The sequence below is a fragment of the Scyliorhinus torazame genome, chromosome 17 (genome assembly GCF_047496885.1).
Source record: "Scyliorhinus torazame isolate Kashiwa2021f chromosome 17, sScyTor2.1, whole genome shotgun sequence".
NCBI lineage: Eukaryota > Metazoa > Chordata > Chondrichthyes > Carcharhiniformes > Scyliorhinidae > Scyliorhinus > Scyliorhinus torazame.
The window spans coordinates 117,871,564-117,891,344 of record NC_092723.1 but is presented as its reverse complement, the minus strand read 5'-3'; the positions used below and the strand labels follow the sequence as shown (position 1 = coordinate 117,891,344).

Genomic DNA, 19,781 nt, shown 5'->3' with positions numbered 1-19,781 from the left:
GACTTTGGATCTTAAGAAATTTAAGATTTACCTCAAGATATCCCTGAAAAGAGCATTTGTTCATACACAGAGAGAAACATTAGGATTTTACAGTCAGTGTTCAATACGTGAGCAGTTACCCTCCCATTGCAAGCAAGTGTGACAGTCACCCATATTTAAACTAGAAAGAGGTATTTAAATGTTTTTGGGAAATGACTTTAATGTAATTCTACACATCTGAATGAGCAAGAGTTTGCAACTGGGATATTTCTCCTTTCAAGGGCAATTGCTGTCTGCAGATTTCTTGAACTCAGCCATTTTTTATGTGCGGAAATGTAATTGGGCCATTTTTCACTCCACTGTGGATATTTCTTAAATACAACAGAATTCATAAAAAGCTCTATATAACATTTACAGAAAATTATCGCCTTTTATACATGAAATAAAGTAGGCAGGGCTGCCCCGGGTGGAGTAGTTGTGTCAAGGCACTGCCTAACACTGAGCTGAATAAACTGGCAGGTCCATGGTTCGATCCCTGATATGTGCTGAGTTGGCTAGATCCATGGCTATACGGATGGGTGAATGGCCTCAGTGTGCTTGGTGGAATAGTGGGGAAGTTTAAAAAATCCACTGTGCTTGTTTGCAGTCCACTGACTCCTGCAAATGTGGAGACTAGGGGGATTCAATTGTAATGTCGTCCCCCCCCTCCCCCCTCCCTCCCCTCGTCCCCCCTCCCCCCCCTCCCCCCGTCCCCCCCCCTCACCCCCCCAAATAACTTGTTGACAATTGCTGTCGTGCTATGGAGAGTGGTCACATAGAGTGAGATACTGGAAAGCTGTCTCAGAAAGACTTGGCACTCACAAGAGGCAAGAAAATAGGATATAGAAAGGCATAAAAAAACTCTTGTGTTAAAGGCCCCATGGCCCACTGAAATGCTGGGCTAATAATTCCCTGCGGCTATGATGTGCCGTGCTGGAACTAGGAGCCCTAAAGCCAACCTGAAATTGGGCCTCAGTTCTCATTTTACAAATACGAGCGAGTTGTCTCTGGAGAAGTGAATACCCCCACCTGCCATCAACAACTCCCCACCCCCAATCCAATTTCTCTCATGGATACCAACTTTAAGTTCACCTGGAAAGTGAGGGCGTGGGGCGATGGAGGGTGGAGACATATAGGAGCAGGGAAAGTGAGCGGGCGCACAAGGCAGGAGATTGTGAGTAGGCAGAAGCTTTAGGGAATGGTCTAGGAGCTGTAAGGAGCACTGCTGCTCCACAGGAAGCTAAATTAAAAACAGGAATACTTATACTTTTTGGTGATGGTTACTGACTAGGCCGCAGCAATCATATTAAAACCTGAGTGGAGCAAGCCCGATGCCTGCACTGACTAATTTTGCGGAGGGTTCCTCAAAAAGGCATTAGGCCTCTCAATAGTTATTCAAGAGGCCTCAGACCTCCTCAAGGTGAGGGCTTGGGATGTCTGTAAATCATCCAAGGACAATTTTGAATCAAATGTATTTTAGGAACCCTAGGGGCACAGAGCATAGCATTATCCTGGAAAATGAGTGCAATGAGGTCCAATTTCTACCCTGTCTTTGTCTATTCCTTGAGCAAAATGTGTTATCATTGCAGTTTATATCAATAATTACAGGCAAATATTCCCAAATCTGACAAGTTAAGACAACATAACAGGTATATAACTGTGCCAATTTCTGGCAGATCCAGTCCATTACCTGGTTCACAGGTGAATAAAGAACAACCTTGAAAACACAACCTTTACTTGTACTTTTCACAGAAAAATAATCAATTAAGGTATCACTGTGTCTGGCAAATATGCTCAGCTAATAAGAATTCAAGTTTCTTTGAGAGAAATATGACTATAAAACTCCATGGTTAGTGGAAAATTATCGAGTAGCTATGAAAGCTAATCCAGTCATGGAGGAATGCCATTGTGTGTCTGTTTGTGCATGTGTGTGTGTCTATCCATCTGTATGTGTGTGTATGCCTGTGTTTGTATATCTGTTTGTCTCTGTGTGTTTGTGTCGGTGCATGCGTGTGAGTGTCCTTGTGTGTTGTGTCATGTTTGTGTCTGTGTGCATGTGTTTGTATCTGTGTGCACATCTCCATCTGTATATCTGTGTTTGTGTCTGTGTTTAATACTGGCCTTTGAGTTGGCGATTCAGTGCTGAAAGACCTCCAAAAGATCCTGGAATGTCTGGCTTTGATCTTCACAGTTCTACATCATGGCCTGCAGAGATCCTCGTAATGTTCTCAAACCATTTTTGTTTGTGGTGTTCATTTTGTTTCTATCACTTTGTGCACTGCTTCTCACAGATTGCAATCTGATCACTTGGAAGTCCTCATTTCCAGCATGGCTGGGCGGTACAGATACCTCCAGATGGCATAGTAGTGGATGCCTGCTCCAATGGCCACAAAGAGATGCCATATTGCGTGTGCAAAGGGAATCCGGCCATCGCTCTTGAAGAAAAGCATTCCCAAGCAGTAGAAGAAACCACCCACCAGCAATTCAAACAGTCCATCAGTGTTAGGCTGAGTCAAGAGAGCAAGAAAAAAATCATTTATTTCAATAAAACATTTGGCCAAGTAACACTTCATCAATGCTGTAATTAAACGGTATGCGGCTTATTAACATCCTGAATAACTTAAAGATAATTAGATGGCTTAAACCTGTCATTAGCATATTGTCACCGTGGCAGCAATATAGGGGAATGCAGCAGTCAATTTGTGCACAGCAAGATCCCACAAGTAGCATCATGATAATGACCAGACCATCTGCTTTGGATTAGATGGGTGCACTGCCAGTAACTGAGCCAATTGCTGACTTGGGAGCAAAAAAAAACACGTGAGATCTTCCGGCTGGCCACGCTGGCGGGATCTGCGGGACCGCAACCCCTTCCGCGGGTTCCCCATCGGTGTGAAGTAGATTAAATGGGAAATCCCATTGACCGTGGTGGGACCAGAAGATCCTGCCGCCAGCCAAAGGTAGGCTGGTTCCCGCCATCAAGAAACACGCCACGGAGAGGCCAGAACATCTCGGCCAAATACAAGTTGTGTTCAGTTGGTTTAATTTGAGCCTTCCTCCAGTAGTTTAACGTAATTGTTATGTTTACTCTTTTATAGTTGGGGAACCAACAGGACTCAGATGGGAGCACTTTTACTTTTGAGTTAGAAGATTGGGGATTTAATTCCCACGCTAAACACAATCCAGACCAGGGGTCTGCAACCTGCAGTTCCAGAGTTGCACGTGGCTCTTCAACATCATATGTCATCCCCCCTCACTGCCCCCTAAACCTTTCCAGTCGGATTGCATTAACCTGACAAAAAGCCTAAAAATGATTAAGTCAAGAAAAGCGAGAGGTGTATTTTTATTGTGCGGATAAAAGACGCATATTTTTGCTGCAATTAACGGTTTCACATGATTATTTTCAGAAAAAAATATCATTGTGCTCTGAATAAACCAGTTTGAATGGTAAAGATACACCATACTTACAGATTTGAGAGTTTTGTGATTGTCACCATTATTGTTTCAAATAAAACTGAGATGATAAATTGTTCCGAATGTGTTATTAAAAGTTTCACTTTCGGTCATGAGATTCAATAGCCAAAAGATTTATTCGAATTCTCCACATCTTAAATTAAACTTTGTTTTGAAGATGACTTTATTGACAAAGTTATGAACACAAAATGTTTTTTAAAAAGTGAGAATCAAAGTTCGGTCTATTTTAATTCCGATTTTTTATTTCTATTGATACATTAATTCAATATTTTCATACGCAAACTATGCATTCTACCAATGGCGCTTGGCATTTTGCCAAGTATTGGCTTTGCAATGCTGAAATTTGTCTAGTGGCTCCCAGTATGTTTTGGGCACAATTGTCCCAAAGGAGAGCAATGTCCCCTAGTGAGCGCTCCCAGTGCTGAGAAACACATGGCTATTCAACACGCGGAATGCGCGGTCGAGGCCGCACATAGCCCTGTTTTGTACAGTGGAGTGCTCCATTCACCAGAACTCCCCATTGCTTTGAGAGATCAAAATGATCTCCGAGGCCCCCTCAATCTCAAACCCCCGCCCCCCAATCCTGAACTCACTATGGGAGAGTCCCTAGCCCCTCCCCAAAACACCCACACTGGGCAACCCCAGCCCGGTTACACGGGCAAACAAATGTAGTATGGCACTTTGGCAGTGCCATCCTGGCACCCTGGCAGTGCCCATGCCAGCTGGCAATGCCCCTGGACACCTTGGCAGTGCCAGAATGGCACCCAGGTGGCACTGCCAGGGTGCCAGGTAGCACCAGCAGTGCTAGAACACCACCGTGCCCAAAGGGTATGCAGCTGGGAGCCTCTGATCGCCTGGTAGAGCCCCACGAGTGCCGTTCCATCTAGTCCCTGTTTGTGGGGACCAGTGCTGAACAGCACTCGCCCGAGGTCTCTGAGGCAAAGGGGTTAAATCCCAAAGCCTCAGGTACTTCGGGAATCTGCACAATAGAGTGAGGCTAACTACCTCACTCGAATATACATATTTGGCAAAAAGTGTATATTTTGCCTATTGTGGACAGGATTCACATCGCAATGTCTTGCGAGGCGAGCCAGGTAGATCCCGGGAGCGGGGTCTCCCAGCTTTCAACAGCTATGCTGTGCTATGGCGATCTGCTTTACAGGCGCAGCGCGGCCGTTGGATCACACCCTTTATTTTAGGCAACTTTATTTTTTGAAAAGTCTCTTCAGGAAAAAAAAATGGTTGCCGTCCTTGCACCCTGGCTGAAAATCCTGGTGCAGCACTCAGGGAGTGCTATTTGGTCAGAGATGCCAGATGAGAAGTTAAACTGCCTGCCTCGAAGGTGAAAGCAAAAGATCCCTTTGCACTATTTGAAGAAGAGCCTTGGATTTCTCCCTGGTTTAACCAACCCCATTAAAACACATTATCTGGTCATGGTCTCATTGCTGTTTATGGGAATTTGCTGTGCACAATTGGCTACTTCTTTACCTGCATTACAACAGTGACCAGACTTTAAAAGTATTTTAGTGGCTGTAAAGTGTTTTGGGACATGATGAAAGGTGCTGCAGGTATTGTTTTGTGATTCACAGGCTGATTCTCCAGTCAAGACATTACATAAAAATGATATTTTTGGTCATTGAGAATTCTGATTATCATACCGTATGTCAAATGGAAGCTAAATTTTCTCCTGTACTTTTCTGACTGTATTTGTCAAACACAGCATAAACAGTGGTGAGGTTCACGGTTGGGGGGGTACCTTCACTCAAGTGAAACTTTGACTACTTTCAGAACAGTATGACCCAACCTCATCAAAAATTCCTTAAGAATCATAGAATTTACAGTGCAGAAGGAGGCCATTCGGCCCATCGAGTCTGCACCGGCTCTTGGAAAGAGCACTCTACCCAAGCCCACACCTCCACCCTATCCCCATAACCCAGTTACCCCACCCAACACTAAGGACAGGGAGCTTAGTTTACGAGTAATTGGGGAGAGGTCGGGAGACGTGGGAAACGTGGTTTATCGTTTGTTTATTTTAGGGGGTATTTTGTGCGTCAATCCGCCCGGTTTTAGAAATGTCAACATGTTAAATTGTGAAAATTACAAATGCTTCAATAAAATATTTTCTAAAAAAAACAAAGAAGCCAAACACTTAGAAAGCTCAGGAGGGTAGTCCAACGAAGGAAGGTGAAGGAGAGAAGATGGCCCCTCGCCCATTACTTTAGACGCGTTGGCTGTACAATGGCGAAGTTTTGCAAACATATGGATCGGCAGTTTGAGTGGCAGGCCATTGTCGAGGAAGCTTTGGGCCCGATTTAGGAGCAGTTGGTGAAGACCTCGAACGTGGTTAAAGCGCAGGGTGAGACATTGAAAGGGGTGGAGGAGGCCCTGTCACAGCATGAGGATCAACTTGCCTTGTTGGAGGCTGAGTTGCTGATGGTGGCAGATAGCAACAGAGGCCTGAGACTGAAGGTAGAGGATCTGGAAAACAGGTCAAGGTGGTCAAACCTCCGGTTGGGGGGCTTCCAGAGGGATTGGAGGGCTCGAAGCCGCCCCAGTACTTTTCGGAGATGTTTTCTGACATGGTGGGAGGGGATGAGGTGTTCTCCCCTCCAGGAATGGACAGAGCTCACCGGGAGATCCGGCAGAAGCCAAGGCCGAATGAGCCATCGCAGGCGGTGATTATTCATTTTCATAACTACCAACAGAAGGAGAGGGTCATGGATTGGGCAAAGAGGATCCAGAATATCGACTGGGATGGGCTCGCGGCGTGGATTTATCAGCTCATTGGGACTGAGCTGGTGGGCGGCACGGTAGCACAGTGGTTAGCACTGTTGCTTCGCAGCCCAGGGTCCTGGGTTCAATTGCCACTTGGGTCACTGTCTGTGCGGAGTCTATACGTTCGCCATGTATCTGCGTGGGTTTCCTCTGGGTGCACCGGTTTTCCCCCACAAGTTCCGAAAGACGTGCTTGTTAGGTGAACTGGACATTCTGAATTCTCCCTCGGTGTACCGGAACAGGTGCCAGAATGTGGCGACTAGGGGCTTTTCACAGTAACTTCACTGCAGTGTAATGTAAGCCTACTTATGACACTAATGGATGCGACCATCAATTCACACGAGACAGAGAGTTGAAGTGAACAGTGGCTTTAATCGACTAGAACAGTGCCTGTCTGCGACTGCTCTGCTAGTGAGGGCCGCCTACAGGGCAGCTGCTCTTTATACCTCCCCTCAAGGGGGTGGAGCTAGGGGCAGAGCCCACAAGGGCACCAACATAATACATTCCGTGTAGTACAGTACAATGGTCCATAGGTGGAGCCCACATGGACAACAGCGTGAGGTAATACGGTGGTGAATGGTTAGTACAATACATTCACCACATTCACCCCCTGTTATAAAATTGAAGTCCGGCGGGGGTGAAGAGCTCACAGGTTCAGTCTGTCCGGCGCCCTGATCATGCGCTGCGATCGCCGGAGCTCTGGTTTCGCAGCGGGCATGGGTGGTGAACTCATCGGTGCGGGCACAGGCGTGGGCTCCGGGAGTGTGTCTTCAGGAGCCTCATTCCTGTGGGTCGGCGAAGGGGGGAGGGACCATAGGAGGGGGTGTAGAGGCCATGTAGGGGTGGGCACGCTGTTCGGTGTAGGTTGGGGGGGGGGGGTAGGTTGGGGTGATGGTAGGGGAACCTGCCGGTGCCAGGTCCCGGAGGGAGACTGTATCCAGTCAGCCGTCGGGGTGTTCTACGTATGCGTACTGGGGGTTGGTGTGGAGGAGCTGGACCCTCTCGACCAGGGGGTCGGACTTATGGCTCCTTACGTGTTTGCGGAGTAGGACGGGCCCCGGTATCTTCAGCCAGGATGGAAGCGAGACCCCGGAGGTGGATTTTCTAGGGAAGACAAACAGGCGGTCATGATGGGTCTCGTTCGTGGCTGTGCAAAGGAGGGACCTAATGGAGTGGAGCGCTTCGGGGAGGACCTCCTGTCAGTGGGAAACTGGGAGATTCCTAGACCGTAGGGCCAGGAGGACGGCCTTCCTGACCGTTGCGTTCTCCCTCTCCACCTATCCGTTTCCCCAGGGGTTGTAACTGGACTGGTCGTCCTGCTCGAGGCGATGCCCTTTCCGAGCAGGTACTGACACAGTTCGTCGCTCATAAATGAGGAGCCCCGGTCACTGTGGACGTAAGTGGGGAAACCGAACAAGGTAAAGATACTATGCAGGGCCTTAATGACAGTGGCCGCGGTCATGTCGGGGCAAGGGATTGCAAAGGGGAAGCGGGAGAACTCGTAAACGACGTTGAGGAAATAAGTGTTGTGGTTGGTAGAGGGGTGGAGCCCTTTGAAGTCGATACTGAGGCGCTCAAAGGGCCGGGATGCCTTCACCAGGTGGGCCTTATCCAGTCAATAGAATTGCGGCTTACACTCCGCGCAGATTTGGCCGTCCCTGGTCAAGGCCCTGACCTCCTCAGTGGGTCAGGTTGCGGGCCCTGATGTGGTGGAGAAGCCGGGTGACCCCCATGTGGCAGAGGTCATCATGGATGGCCTGTAGTCGGTCATCTTGCGCGCTGGCGCACGTGCCGTGGCACAGGGCATTGGGGGCTCGTTGAGCTTCCCAGGACGATACACAATATCGTAATTATAGGTGGAGAGTTCGATCCTCCACCTCAAGATCTTAGCTTTCTTGAACTTGCCCTGCTGTGTATCATGTGGTCGGTGACGAGGGTAAACCTCCTACCAGCGAGGTAGTGCCTCCAGTGCCGCACAGCTTCCACGATGGCTTGGGCTTGTTTTCCGACTGAGGAGTGTCGAATTTCAGAGGTGTTGAGGGTAGGGGAGAAAAATGCTACTGGCCTGCCCGCCTGATTGAGGGTGGCGGTGAGGGCGACCTCTGACGCGTCGCTCTCCACCTGGAAGGGGACGGATTCGTCCACCGCGCACATCGCGGCTTTGGCAATATCTGCCTTGATGCGGCTGAAGGCCTGGCGGGCCTCAGCCGCCACTGGGAAGGTGGTAGCTTTGATCAGTGGGCGGGCTTTGTCCGCATAGTTGAGGACCCACTGGGCATAATAGCAAAAGAACCCGAGGCATCTTTTCAGGGCCTTGGGTCAGTGGGGAAGGGGGAGTTGCAGGAGGGGGTGCATACGGTCGGGGTCGGGCCCTAGAACTCCGTTTTCCACGACTTAGCCGAGGATGGCTAGTCTGGTTGTGCGGAAAACGCATTTCTCCTGGTTATAAGTGAGGTTGGGGGCTTGGGCAGTTTGGAGAAATTTCTGGAGGTTGGCGTTGTGGTCCTGCTGGTCGTGGCCGCAGATGGTGACATTGTCCAAGTACGGAAATGTGGCCCGCAGCCCGTACTGGTCCACCATTCGGTCCATCGTTCTTTGGAAGACCGAGACTACGATTGTGACGCAGAAGGGAACCCAGAGGAAGTGAAAGAGGCGGTCGTCTACCCCAAAGGCCGTGTAGTGGCGGTCCCCCGGGCGGATTGGGAGCTGGTGGTACGCAGACTTCAGATCCACCATGGAGAAGACTCGGTAATGTGTCATCTGATTAACCATGTCCGCTATCCGGGGAGGGGGTACGCATCGAGATGCATATACCGGTTTATGGTTTGGCTGTTGTCTGCAACCATCCGGTTCTTTTCCCCGGTCCTGACGACCACTACCTGTGCTCTCCAGGGGCTGTTACTGGCCTCGATGATCCCTTCCCGCAAGAGTTGCTGGACCTCGGACCTGATAAAAGTCCTGTCCTGGATGCTGTACCGCCTGCTTCAGGTGGCGACTGGCTTACAATCGGCGGTGAGATTTGCGAAGAGCGGGGGAGGGTCGACCTTTAGGGTCGTGAGGCTACATACAGTGAGTGGCGGTAGGGGCCCGCCGAACATCAGGGTTAGGCTCCTGAGGTTGCACTGGAAGTCCAGTCCCAACAGGAGAGGAGCACAGAGATCAGGGAGTACATATAGTTTACAATTGGCGTACTCGGCGCCCTGTATCACGAGGTTCGCGACAGTGTACCCCCGGATCTGCACTGCGTACGATCCGGAAGCGAGGGAGATTGTTTGAAGTGCGGGGAAGATTTGGAGTGAATAGCGCCTTACCGTGTCTGGGTGAATGAAGCTCTCCGTGCTCCCGGAGTCAACCAGGCAAGGCGTTTCGTGTCCATTGACCCGGACGGTCATCATGGAGTTCTGGAGGTGTTTTGGTCATGACTGGTCGAGGGTGACTGCGCCGAGTTGCGGGTAGCCGGCGTGGTCGGAGGTGATGGGGTGGTCCCAAGATGGCTGCCCTTGTCGGTCGCACGTGTCGGGCGGCGTTGCAGATGGCAGCCAAGATGGCCGCCCCCGTCGGGCGGCGAGGAAGATGGCATCCAAGATGGCGGCCCCCATGAGTCGCACATGGCGGGCTGCATGGGAGACGGTGGCCAAGATGGCGGCCCTCGTGAGTCGCACGTGTTGTGCGGGTTTGAAGATGGCTGCCCCCATGGACAACACAAAGCCGATGGCGCGTCCGGAGGAGGCGCGGCCGGCAGGCACGCAGCCACACTGTGGGGTCTGCGGGCCTGTGAGTCCGAGAGACGGGCCTGCGATTTGGAGGATTTGGACCTGGCCAGGCAAACTTTGGCGAAGTGTCCCTTTTTGCCGCAGTCGCTGCAGTTCCGAGCCGGGCAGCGCTGCCTGGGGTGCTGGTGCTGGCCGCAGAAATGGCAGAGTAGCCCCCCCGTGTTGGGTGGGCAGCCGCATGGCACAGGCCTGGGGTACTCTCTGGTCGGGGGTCCACGAGGGGGTTGTGTGATCAAACGGGAACGCGTTGAGGTTTTGAAACGCTACTTCTAGGTAGGCGGCTAGATTTACCGTCTCTTCTAGGTCGAGGGCGCCTTTCTTGAGCAGGCGCCGTCTGATGTAGTTGGACCGGACCCCAGCCACATAGGCGTCCCGGACGGCGAAGTCCATATGTTGACAGGCCGTGACGGCCTTGTAGTTGCAGCTTCGCGGAAGGATTTGAGGTCGCGTAGGTACTCCTCCAGCGATTCCCCGGGGCATTGGCGGTGAGTGGTGAGGAGATGCTGCGCGTACACCTCGTTCACCGGCCTTACGTATAGGCGCTTCAGCATCGCGAGGGCGTCCACATATGTGGAGGCTTCCTCGAGTTGTACAGAGATTTGATGGCTCACCCGGGCGTGGAGGAGGCTCAGCTTCTGTTCATCGGTGAAGGAGGGCGAGGAGGAAGCGGCGTGGTAGGCCTCGAAACGTCGGAGCTAGTATGAAAAAATCCCTTTGGCTTCCGCGGCCTGTGGGTCGAGCTCCAGTCGGTCAGGTTTGAGGGCCGATTCCATTGTGGTGTTGTAGTCGATTAAATTGATGCGACCATCAATTCATGCAAGACAGAGAGTTGAAGTGGACAGTGGCTTTAATCGACTAGAACAGTGCCTGCCTGCGACTGCTCTGCTAGTGAGGGCCGCCTAAGGGCAGCTGCTCTTTATACCTCCCCTCAAGTGGGTGGAGCCAGGGGCGGTGCCCACAAGGGCACCAACATGATACATTCCGTGTAGTACAGTACAATGGTCCATAGGTGGAGCTCGCATGGGCAACAGCGTGATACAATGTAATACGGTGGTGAATGGTTGGTACAATACGTTCACCACACTAATAAAGATTATTATTATATGTGTTTGCATGCTGGGTGTTTTTGGTTTTGTTTGGAGGGGGTGTTTTAATAAAAACAAGGGGATGGGTGTGTGGGTTTTGGAGGGGAAAGAGGCTGGTTAACGATAGTGGGGGGTGGGCATGTTGTTAGGGAGTTTGGGATAGAAGGGGTGGAGTTGGATGTTGGTTTTGAGGAATATTGGAAGGGGTTCCTGGCTGGGGGCCACATTACTAGCGGTGGGGAGAGGGGAACCTAGTGAACGGGAGTGGAATGAGGTGGGGGGGGGGGGAGAGAGTGCCATCTGTTGGGCCTGATGGGGTGGGATACAATAGGCCTAGCTATTTGTTCATGTGGTGGAGGGTTGGGGGGGGGGGGGGGGGGGGGGGATGTAGTGCCAGGTAGTTTGCGGGCATGTAAGAAGGGGACACGGGATAATGGCAGGGGGGAGGGGAGTGCTAACAGTGTCCAAAACCTTTTCTTTGTCCCATCTTCGGTGGACCTGGGGCTCTGGGAATTAGGGTAGGAACATTAAACCACGATGCTGATGGCTGATTCGAGGGGACGGGAGGGTGAGAAAGGTTTGGGGGTCATTGTGGTGTTCTTGCAGGAGACTCACCTGTGGGTGTGGGATCAGACCAGGTTGCGGAAGGTTTGTGCGAGTCAGGATTTTCATTCCGGGTTCGATAGTAGGTCAAGTGGGGTGCATGTGTGAATGTGTACATCCCAAATTGGGATGATGTTAATGTTAAGGTTATGGAACGGCTGTTGGCTGCCATTCCAGAGTTGGATATGCACCAGCTGATTTTAGGAGGGGATTTTAACTGTGTTTTAGCTCCAAGGTTAGATCGCTCCAGGCCAAAGTCGCTGTCTCATTCTGTGATGGCAAAGGTGTTGGCAGCATTTATTGAGGAGATGGGATCCGTGGTGATTTTGGGTTTGTGAACTCAGGAGTTTTTGTTTTTATCGATGGTGCAGAAGGTATACTCGAGGATCAACTTCTTTATTATGAGTAAGACTTTGCTCCCTGGGGTAAAAAGTGCAGAATATGAAATGAAATGAAATGAAATGAAAAGAAAATGAAATATTTGACGGTGGTCATTTTAGACCATGTGCCATATTGGATGTATTTGAAGCTGGAGGTGGTTCAGGTGCAGCATACGGGGTAGAGGTTGGTTGTGGGTTTGTTGACTGACTACAGGGGCAAAATTCTCCCCCAAAGGATGTCCGCCGACTGGCGCCAAACAGGGCGCCAATCAGACGGGCATCGCGCCGGCCCAAAGGTGCGGAATGCTCCGCATCTTTGGCGGCCTAGCCCCAACATTGAGGGGCTAGGCCGACGCCGGAGGGATTTCCGCTCCGCCAGCTGGCGGAAATGGCGTTTGTTGCCCCGCCAGCTGGCGCGGAAATGCGGCGCATGCGCGGGAGCGTCAGCGGCCGCTGTCAGTTTCCCGGCGCATGCGCGGGAGCGTCAGCGGCCGCTGTCGGTTTCCCGCGCATGCGCAGTGGGGAGAGTCTCTTCCGCCTCCGCCATGGTGGAGGCCGTAGCGGAGGCGGAAGGGAAAGAGTGCCCCCACGGCACAGGCCCGCCCACGGATCGGTGGGCCCCGATCGCGGGCCAGGCCACCGTGCAGGCACCCCCCGGGGTCAGATCGCCCCGCGCCCCCCCCCAGGACCCCGGAGCCCGCCCACGCCGCCTGGTCCCGCCGGTAAATACCAGGTTTGATTTACGCCGGCGGGACAGGCAATTTCTGGGCGGGACTTCGGCCCATTCGGGCCGGAGAATCCAGCGGGGGATCCCGCCAACCGGCGCGGCCCGATTCCCGCCCCCACCCAATCTCCGGGAGCGGAGACTTCGGCGGGGGCGGGGGCGGGATTCACGGCGGCCAACGGCCATTCTCCGACCCGGCGGGGGGTCGGAGAATGACGCCCCAGGTTTTGTTCTAATTTTTCTTTGCCCATAAGGGACTATGTGGCACGGAATAAGAATGGGATGGACTCTCCCTCCACGTTGTGGGAGGGGTTAAAGACAGTGATTAGGGGGGACTTCATTTTGTCTCATCTGGATAGGGAGGCTAGGCAGGAGTGCCAGGAGCTGGTGAATGAGATTCTCGTTATGGTAGAGAGAATGCAAGTGATTCCATGCCAGAGCTTTGGGCATGCAGGAAGAAGCTGCAAATGCAGTTTGACCTGTTGTCCATGGATAAATGGGGTGGTGCACGAGTACGTGGAGAACAAACCTGTTGGACTTTAACCTGGTGTTGTAAGACTTCTTACACTGCCCACCCCAGTCCAACGCCGGCATCTCCACATCATGACTTCTAAAGAAGGATTAGGATTCCAGAGTGTGAATCGTACTGGCCAATTTCTCTGCTTAATGTGGATGCAAAACTTCTACCTAAGGTTTTAGCATTAAGGTTAGAGCCATGTCTCCCAGAAGTTATAGGGGAGGATCAGACGAGCTTTATGAAAGGCAAAACGTCTAATGTGAGGCGGATACTCAATGTGGCTCTTACACCGGCAGTGGGGCCAGAGCTGGAGATAATTGTGTCTTTGGACACAGGAAAGGCCTGTGACAGGGTTGCGTGGAGATACATGTTTATGGTTCTGGATAAATTTGGGTTTGACCTGGTGCTTGTGTCGTGGGTGCGGCTGTTACATGAGGCACTGTCTGCTAATGTGCGGACTAACACCTTGAGTTCAGGGACCTTTAGGTTGTACAGGGGGATGAGGCAGGGTTGTCCTATGTGTCCATTGTTGCACGCGTGGCAATTGAGCCATTGGCAATTGCCTTGAGGGCCTTGGACAAATGGAGAGGGATTGTGAATGGGGCGGGGGGGGCGGGGGGTGGGTAATAGAGCACATACAATCATCTTTGTATGATGACAATCTCTTGTTGTATGTAAGGACACAGGGGCAGGGGTGGGTGCTTTATGGGGATATTGGAGAGGTTTGGCTGAATTTTGGGGTATAAGTTGAATGTTGGGAAGTGTGAGTACTTTGTAAGTGGCCCCTTGAGGGGGGCATCTGAAGTGCGGGGGCTGCATTTTCATTGTGCTAGGACAACCTTCCGCTGTCTGGGGGTCCAGGTGGCGTGGGATTGGGGGTGGCCTAGCAAGTTGGACTTCACTAGTTTGGCGAGTAGGGTGAGGGGGGATTTGCAGAGATGGGACAGCCTTCCATTGTCTCTGGACTGCCCAGATTCATGTTATTGTTTCAGTGCCTTTTGGTCTTCCTGGGGGCTGGAGCAGCTTTACAAGAGGGTTTATTTGGGCGGGTAATCTCCTCTGATTCGGGGGGGGTCTTACAGAGGGAACGTCAGGCTGGGTGGTTGCCGCTGCCGAACCTGTTGTTTTACTATTATGTGGAGAAGGTGCTAGGTTGGTTCGAGGACCGGGAGATTTTCTGGGTACAGATGGAGTTGGGGTCAGTTAAGGGGTCGAGTCTGGAGGTGCTGGCGACCGCTTCCATGGCCGTTTGCTCCAGCGAAGCATTCATCAAATCCGGTGGTCATTTCCACGTTAAAGGTATGGCGGCAGCTCCGCTGGCATTGGGGGTGAGGTGGTCCCCTATTTGTGGGAATCATTCGTCCAACTGGGGAAACTGGATGCCATGTTTGGGGAGTGGAAAGATAAGGGGCTGGAGAGGGTAAAGGACTTACTTTTAGAGGGGCAACACACACACACTCAGATACACATGCACACATATGTACATAGCATTTGGATACACACATGTGTATATAACACTCAGACACACACACACACGTGTATATGACACTCGGATACACACACACACATATGTATGTAACACTCGGATATACACATACACACACACACTTCTATGTAAATAACACATGGATGCGTACACACGCACACACACATATATATGTATATAACACTCGGATACACACACATATATGTATATAACACTCGGATACACACACATTTATGTATATAACACTCGGATACACACACACACAACACTCCAATACTCACAACACTCGGATAAACCCACACACACATATAACACTCCGATACACACACACCACTCAGACACACAATTGCACACACAACATTCAGACTCACACTCTAATACATATACAACACTCCGATGCTCCCACACACATATATAACACTCGGAAACGCATACACGTACCCACGCATACACACAACACTGCGATACATCCACACACATACACAAAACTCAGACACACACTTGTGCACACACAGAATTGTTATGGTGGAGAAAGAGGCCATTTGGCCTATCATGTCTGCACCGGCACTCCAAATGAGCAAATCACCTAGAGCCATTCCCCCACCCTCTCCCCAATCCTGCACATTCGTCCTTATGAAATAAGTTTAATTCCCTTTTGAATGCTTCAGTTGAACTTGCTTCAACTACACTCTCAGGCAGTGCATTCCAGACCTTAACCACTTGGAGAAAACATTGTTCCTCATATCAATTTTGTTTCTTTTACTAATTACTTTAAATCTACACCCTCTCATTCTCGATCCTTACACCAATGGGAACAGTTTCTCCATATCTACTCCGTCCAGATCCCTCATGATTTTGAACACCTCCATCAAATCTCCTCTCAGCTTTCTTTTTTCTCTAAGGGAATCTGTCCCAACTTCTCCAATCTATCTTCACACCTGAAGTTCCTCATCCCTGGAACCATTCTCGTCAACCTTTTCTGCACTCTCTCTGATGCCTTCACATCCCTCCTTAAGTGTGGTACCCAGAACTGACACAATATTCCAGCTGAGACCAAATTAGTGACTTCTACAAGCTCAACATAACCCCCTCGCTCTTCTAACACTCGGACAACCACACCACACACACAAAGCAACCTTACCATTGAGAGAATGACGAGTGCAGGAAAGATGCCCATAACCATGTAGCAGATCAATTCCACAATTTTATACCTGCAAGAGGAAACATCAGAGGGTATGGGGAGTCAGAGAGAAAGAGGAAAGAGTGTCACCTTGAGAACAAGCTTGTTACTATAATCATGTCCATCATGGGCAAAATTAAATACTCACTATATCTTCCACAGAAGGACTAATGGGTAATTGGGGGTATCAATATATAAAGATCAATTGGGCATTAATTGTATTCAGTTGGTGATATACAATAAAAGAGAGCACCATTGGGAATGGAGAGGCCCTGGTAAGGCTTAAGGTACGATAGTACCTGTCAAAGGAAATTATGTGGAAAAAAATCAGATTCTGAGCAATTTGATAGAATTAAAGAAGACACCTTTTACCTCAAATGTTCTGATGAGGGTCTTGAGGAACAGCATGTGGCAGATCAAGGACCAGAGAATGAGTGATCATGATACACGTGATAGAATGATCACATCCACAGGACAATTACCCAGAGTAGGTGCTCAGGTGGCATATGTCCAGAGAATATTAAAGACTGGAGATGGTGACGGTTGTGAGATGGCAAGAAATAGCCACTGGTTGAATGGTGAGGCTGGTGGCCAAATTTCGAGATCCATGGACTGGCAGAATGGAGCGAAAGAGTTTTTTACTCCATGAAAGTAATGCTAGATGTCCAGAAGTGCCTCTTGAATTTGAAAATGATCATGAATTACCGTAAGAACCTCCAATAGTGTAAGAGATTTCACAGTAATTGTCCCCACACACTGAAAAGTGGAAGTAGAGGCGATAGCTTGAATAGATAAGACAAAAAAATAAAGGCCTCGGAAAGCCATCTGACGGAATTACGAAAAGATATCGGGCGCAATTCTCCCACCTGGAGACTAAGTCCCGACGCCGGAGTGAAAACCGGAGTGTTTCACTACGGCGTCGGAGGCCGCTCCCAGCCCCCTATTCTCCCGCCCCCGGGGGGCTAGGAACGGCGGCGCATCATTTATGCGCCACGCCACGTAAAAGCCGGGGGGGGTGGAAGAATCGCGTCCGGGTGCCGGGGCGACATGGCGGGACTCGCGCAACGCCCCGGCGATTCTCCCACCCGGCGTGGGGGGGGAGAATTCCACCCAATTGTGAAGTTTTGGTGACTGCCAACAAGGCTAGGGATTAATGAGTAAGAGAAGCAAAACAAAGGGAGTGAGACATCTGGAAAGGATTTGGAATTTGATCTGGCATACCAATTGGGGTCAAATAGCTTTGCTGGGTTGTTGGATTTTTATTGAAGAGATCCCTGCACGTGGGACTTATAAAATTAAATCGAGGCCAGTAGCAAGAGCAACTGGGTGATGCAAATCATAGATTTCATAGAATTTACAGTGCAGAAGGAGGCTATTCGGCCCATCGAGTCTGCACCGGCTCTTGGAAAGAGCACCCTACCCAAGGTCAACACCGCCACCCTATCCCCGTAACCCAGTAACCCCACCCAACACTAAGGGCAATTTTGGACACTAAGGGCAATTTATCATGGCCAATCCACCTAACCTGCACATCTTTGGACTGTGGGAGGAAACCGGAGCACCCGGAGGAAACCCACGCACACACGGGGAGGATGTGCAGACTCCGCACAGACAGTGACCCAAGCCAGAATCGAACCTGGGACCCTGGAGCTGTGAAGCAATTGTGCTATCCACAAGGCTACCGTGCTGCCCATTGTTATGCCAAATGTTAGAGTGGACTCCCCCACGACTGGACTGATAAAATGTTTTTGGCTCTTATTTGGCCACATTCTCATGGGAATGTAGGTCAATCAACTTAAAAGCAACATTTTCCCAATGCGATGCTTTTCGGAGAGAGGTGTTTCTGAAGCTGCCTAAAAAGCAGGGGCTGCGGAAGGACATTGACGGAAACGAAAATGGCCTGAATGACGCATGGCAATTTTTGGGGATATCTGTATTGTTGAAAATAGGATATGGCCTGGTAAAAGCAGATCCCACAGTGCCTTCTCAATTTCAGGCACCTTCATGATGCATCTGATGATTTCTTATGGGGCACTACTACGGAATTTAAGAAAAGCATCATTGATTACACTGGTTTAGATATTAAGCAAAGTATCATCCTGGTCTTGTATAACTTCAAAACAGCAATCCTATTTAGGAAGGGCCATTCTCAACCCAGTTAATCGTACATGATCATCACAGAAACCTAAAGAGATAGAATAATTGTGAAGCTTGATTGGTCAGTTAAGCTGGCCAGGCACTCAGAATAGATGCAGTGCTATATAAAGTTGCTAGCAAAATGTAGTGAACCTGAGGATTGGGAGCATTTTAAAATTCAGCAAAGGCGAACCAAGAAATTGGTAAAGAAAGAGAAAATAGAATAGGAAAGTAAACTCGTGGGGAACATATAAACAGACTGTAAAACAGACTGGGCAGCACAGTGGTGAGCATTGCTGATTCACGCGTCAGTGTCTCAGGTTCGATTCCTGGCCTGGGTCACTGTCTCTGCAGAGTCTGCACGTTCTCCCCGTGTCTGCATGGGTTTCCTCCCACAAGGGGCAGCACGGTAGCACAGTGGTTAGCACAATTGCTTTACAGCTCCAGGGTCCCAGGTTTGATTCCCGGCTGGGTCACTGTCTGTGTGCAGTCTGCACGTTCTCCCCGTGTCTGCGTGGGTTTCCTCCGGGTGCTCCGGTTTCCTCCCACAGTCCAAAGATGTGCAGGTTAGGTGGATTGGCCATGCTAAATTGCCCTTAGTGTCCAAAATTGTCCTTAGTGTTGGTTGAATGGGGTTACTGGGTTATGGGGATAGGGTGGTGTGGGCTTGGGTAGGACGCTCTTTCCAAGAGCCGGTGCAGACTCGATGGGCCAAATGGCCTCCTTCTGCACTGTAAATTCTATGAAGTCCCGAAAGACTTGCTGTTAGGTGAATTGGTCATTCTGAATTCTCCCTTTGTGTACCCAAAAAGGCGCCGGAGTGAGGCGACTAGGGGATTTTCACAGTAACTTCATTGAAGTGTTAATGCAAGCCTACTTGTGACAATAAAGATGAAAGATTATTAAAGGTTAGTAAAGGCAAATGCAAGCCCATTACAGAGAATTTCTAATGGGTAATAAGGAAATGGCAGAGAAATGAAAATACTTTGGGTGGTTGGGATTGAAAATTCTTGTCCGAAGTCAACAGATATTTGCTGGCCCATCAAATTACCCGTCCAGCCCTCTACGATTCCCACGTGGGCGGCCCGGAAAATATAGGCCTCTGTGTCTGTCTTTGTGAAGGATGATACGAAAAACCTCCCTGAAATATCAGGAAGCTATGGGACCAGTGGGATTGAAAGAAATTAGAACATAGAACATAGAAAATACAGCACAGAACAGGCCCTTCGGCCCACGATGTTGTGCCGAACCTTTGTCCTAGATTAATCATAGATTATCATTGAATTTACAGTGCAGAAGGAGGCCATTCGGCCCTTTGAGTCTGCACCGGCTCTTGGAAAGAGCACCCTACCCAAACTCAACACCTCCACCCAACACCAAGGGCAATTTGGACATTAAGGGCAATTTATCATTGGCCAATTCACCTAACCCGCACATCTTTGGATTGTGGGAGGAAACCGGAGCACCCGGAGGAAACCCACGCAGACACGGGGAGGACGTGCAGACTCCGCACAGACAGTGACCCAAGCCGGAATCGAACCTGGGACCCTGGAGCTGTGAAGCAATTGTGCTATCCACAATGCTACCGTGCTGCCCTTGAGAACAAATAAATCTATACTATATCATTTAA

General features: G+C 50.1%; 1 protein-coding gene across 2 annotated transcripts in view; it reads right to left on the bottom strand.

The window, feature by feature from the left end:
- Window positions 1-760: 760 nt before the first annotated feature.
- The window catches only part of mmd2a (monocyte to macrophage differentiation-associated 2a), a 234,928-nt gene continuing 215,907 nt past the window's right edge, over window positions 761-19,781 (bottom strand). For both annotated transcript variants that reach the window (XM_072480948.1, XM_072480949.1), the window contains 2 exons: window positions 15,977-16,046; window positions 761-2,525 (listed from right to left, as the gene is read on the bottom strand). In XM_072480948.1, the coding sequence (XP_072337049.1) occupies window positions 2,322-2,525; window positions 15,977-16,046 (274 nt within the window). In that variant the 3' untranslated portion in view covers window positions 761-2,321. The remainder of the gene's footprint in view (window positions 2,526-15,976; window positions 16,047-19,781) is intronic.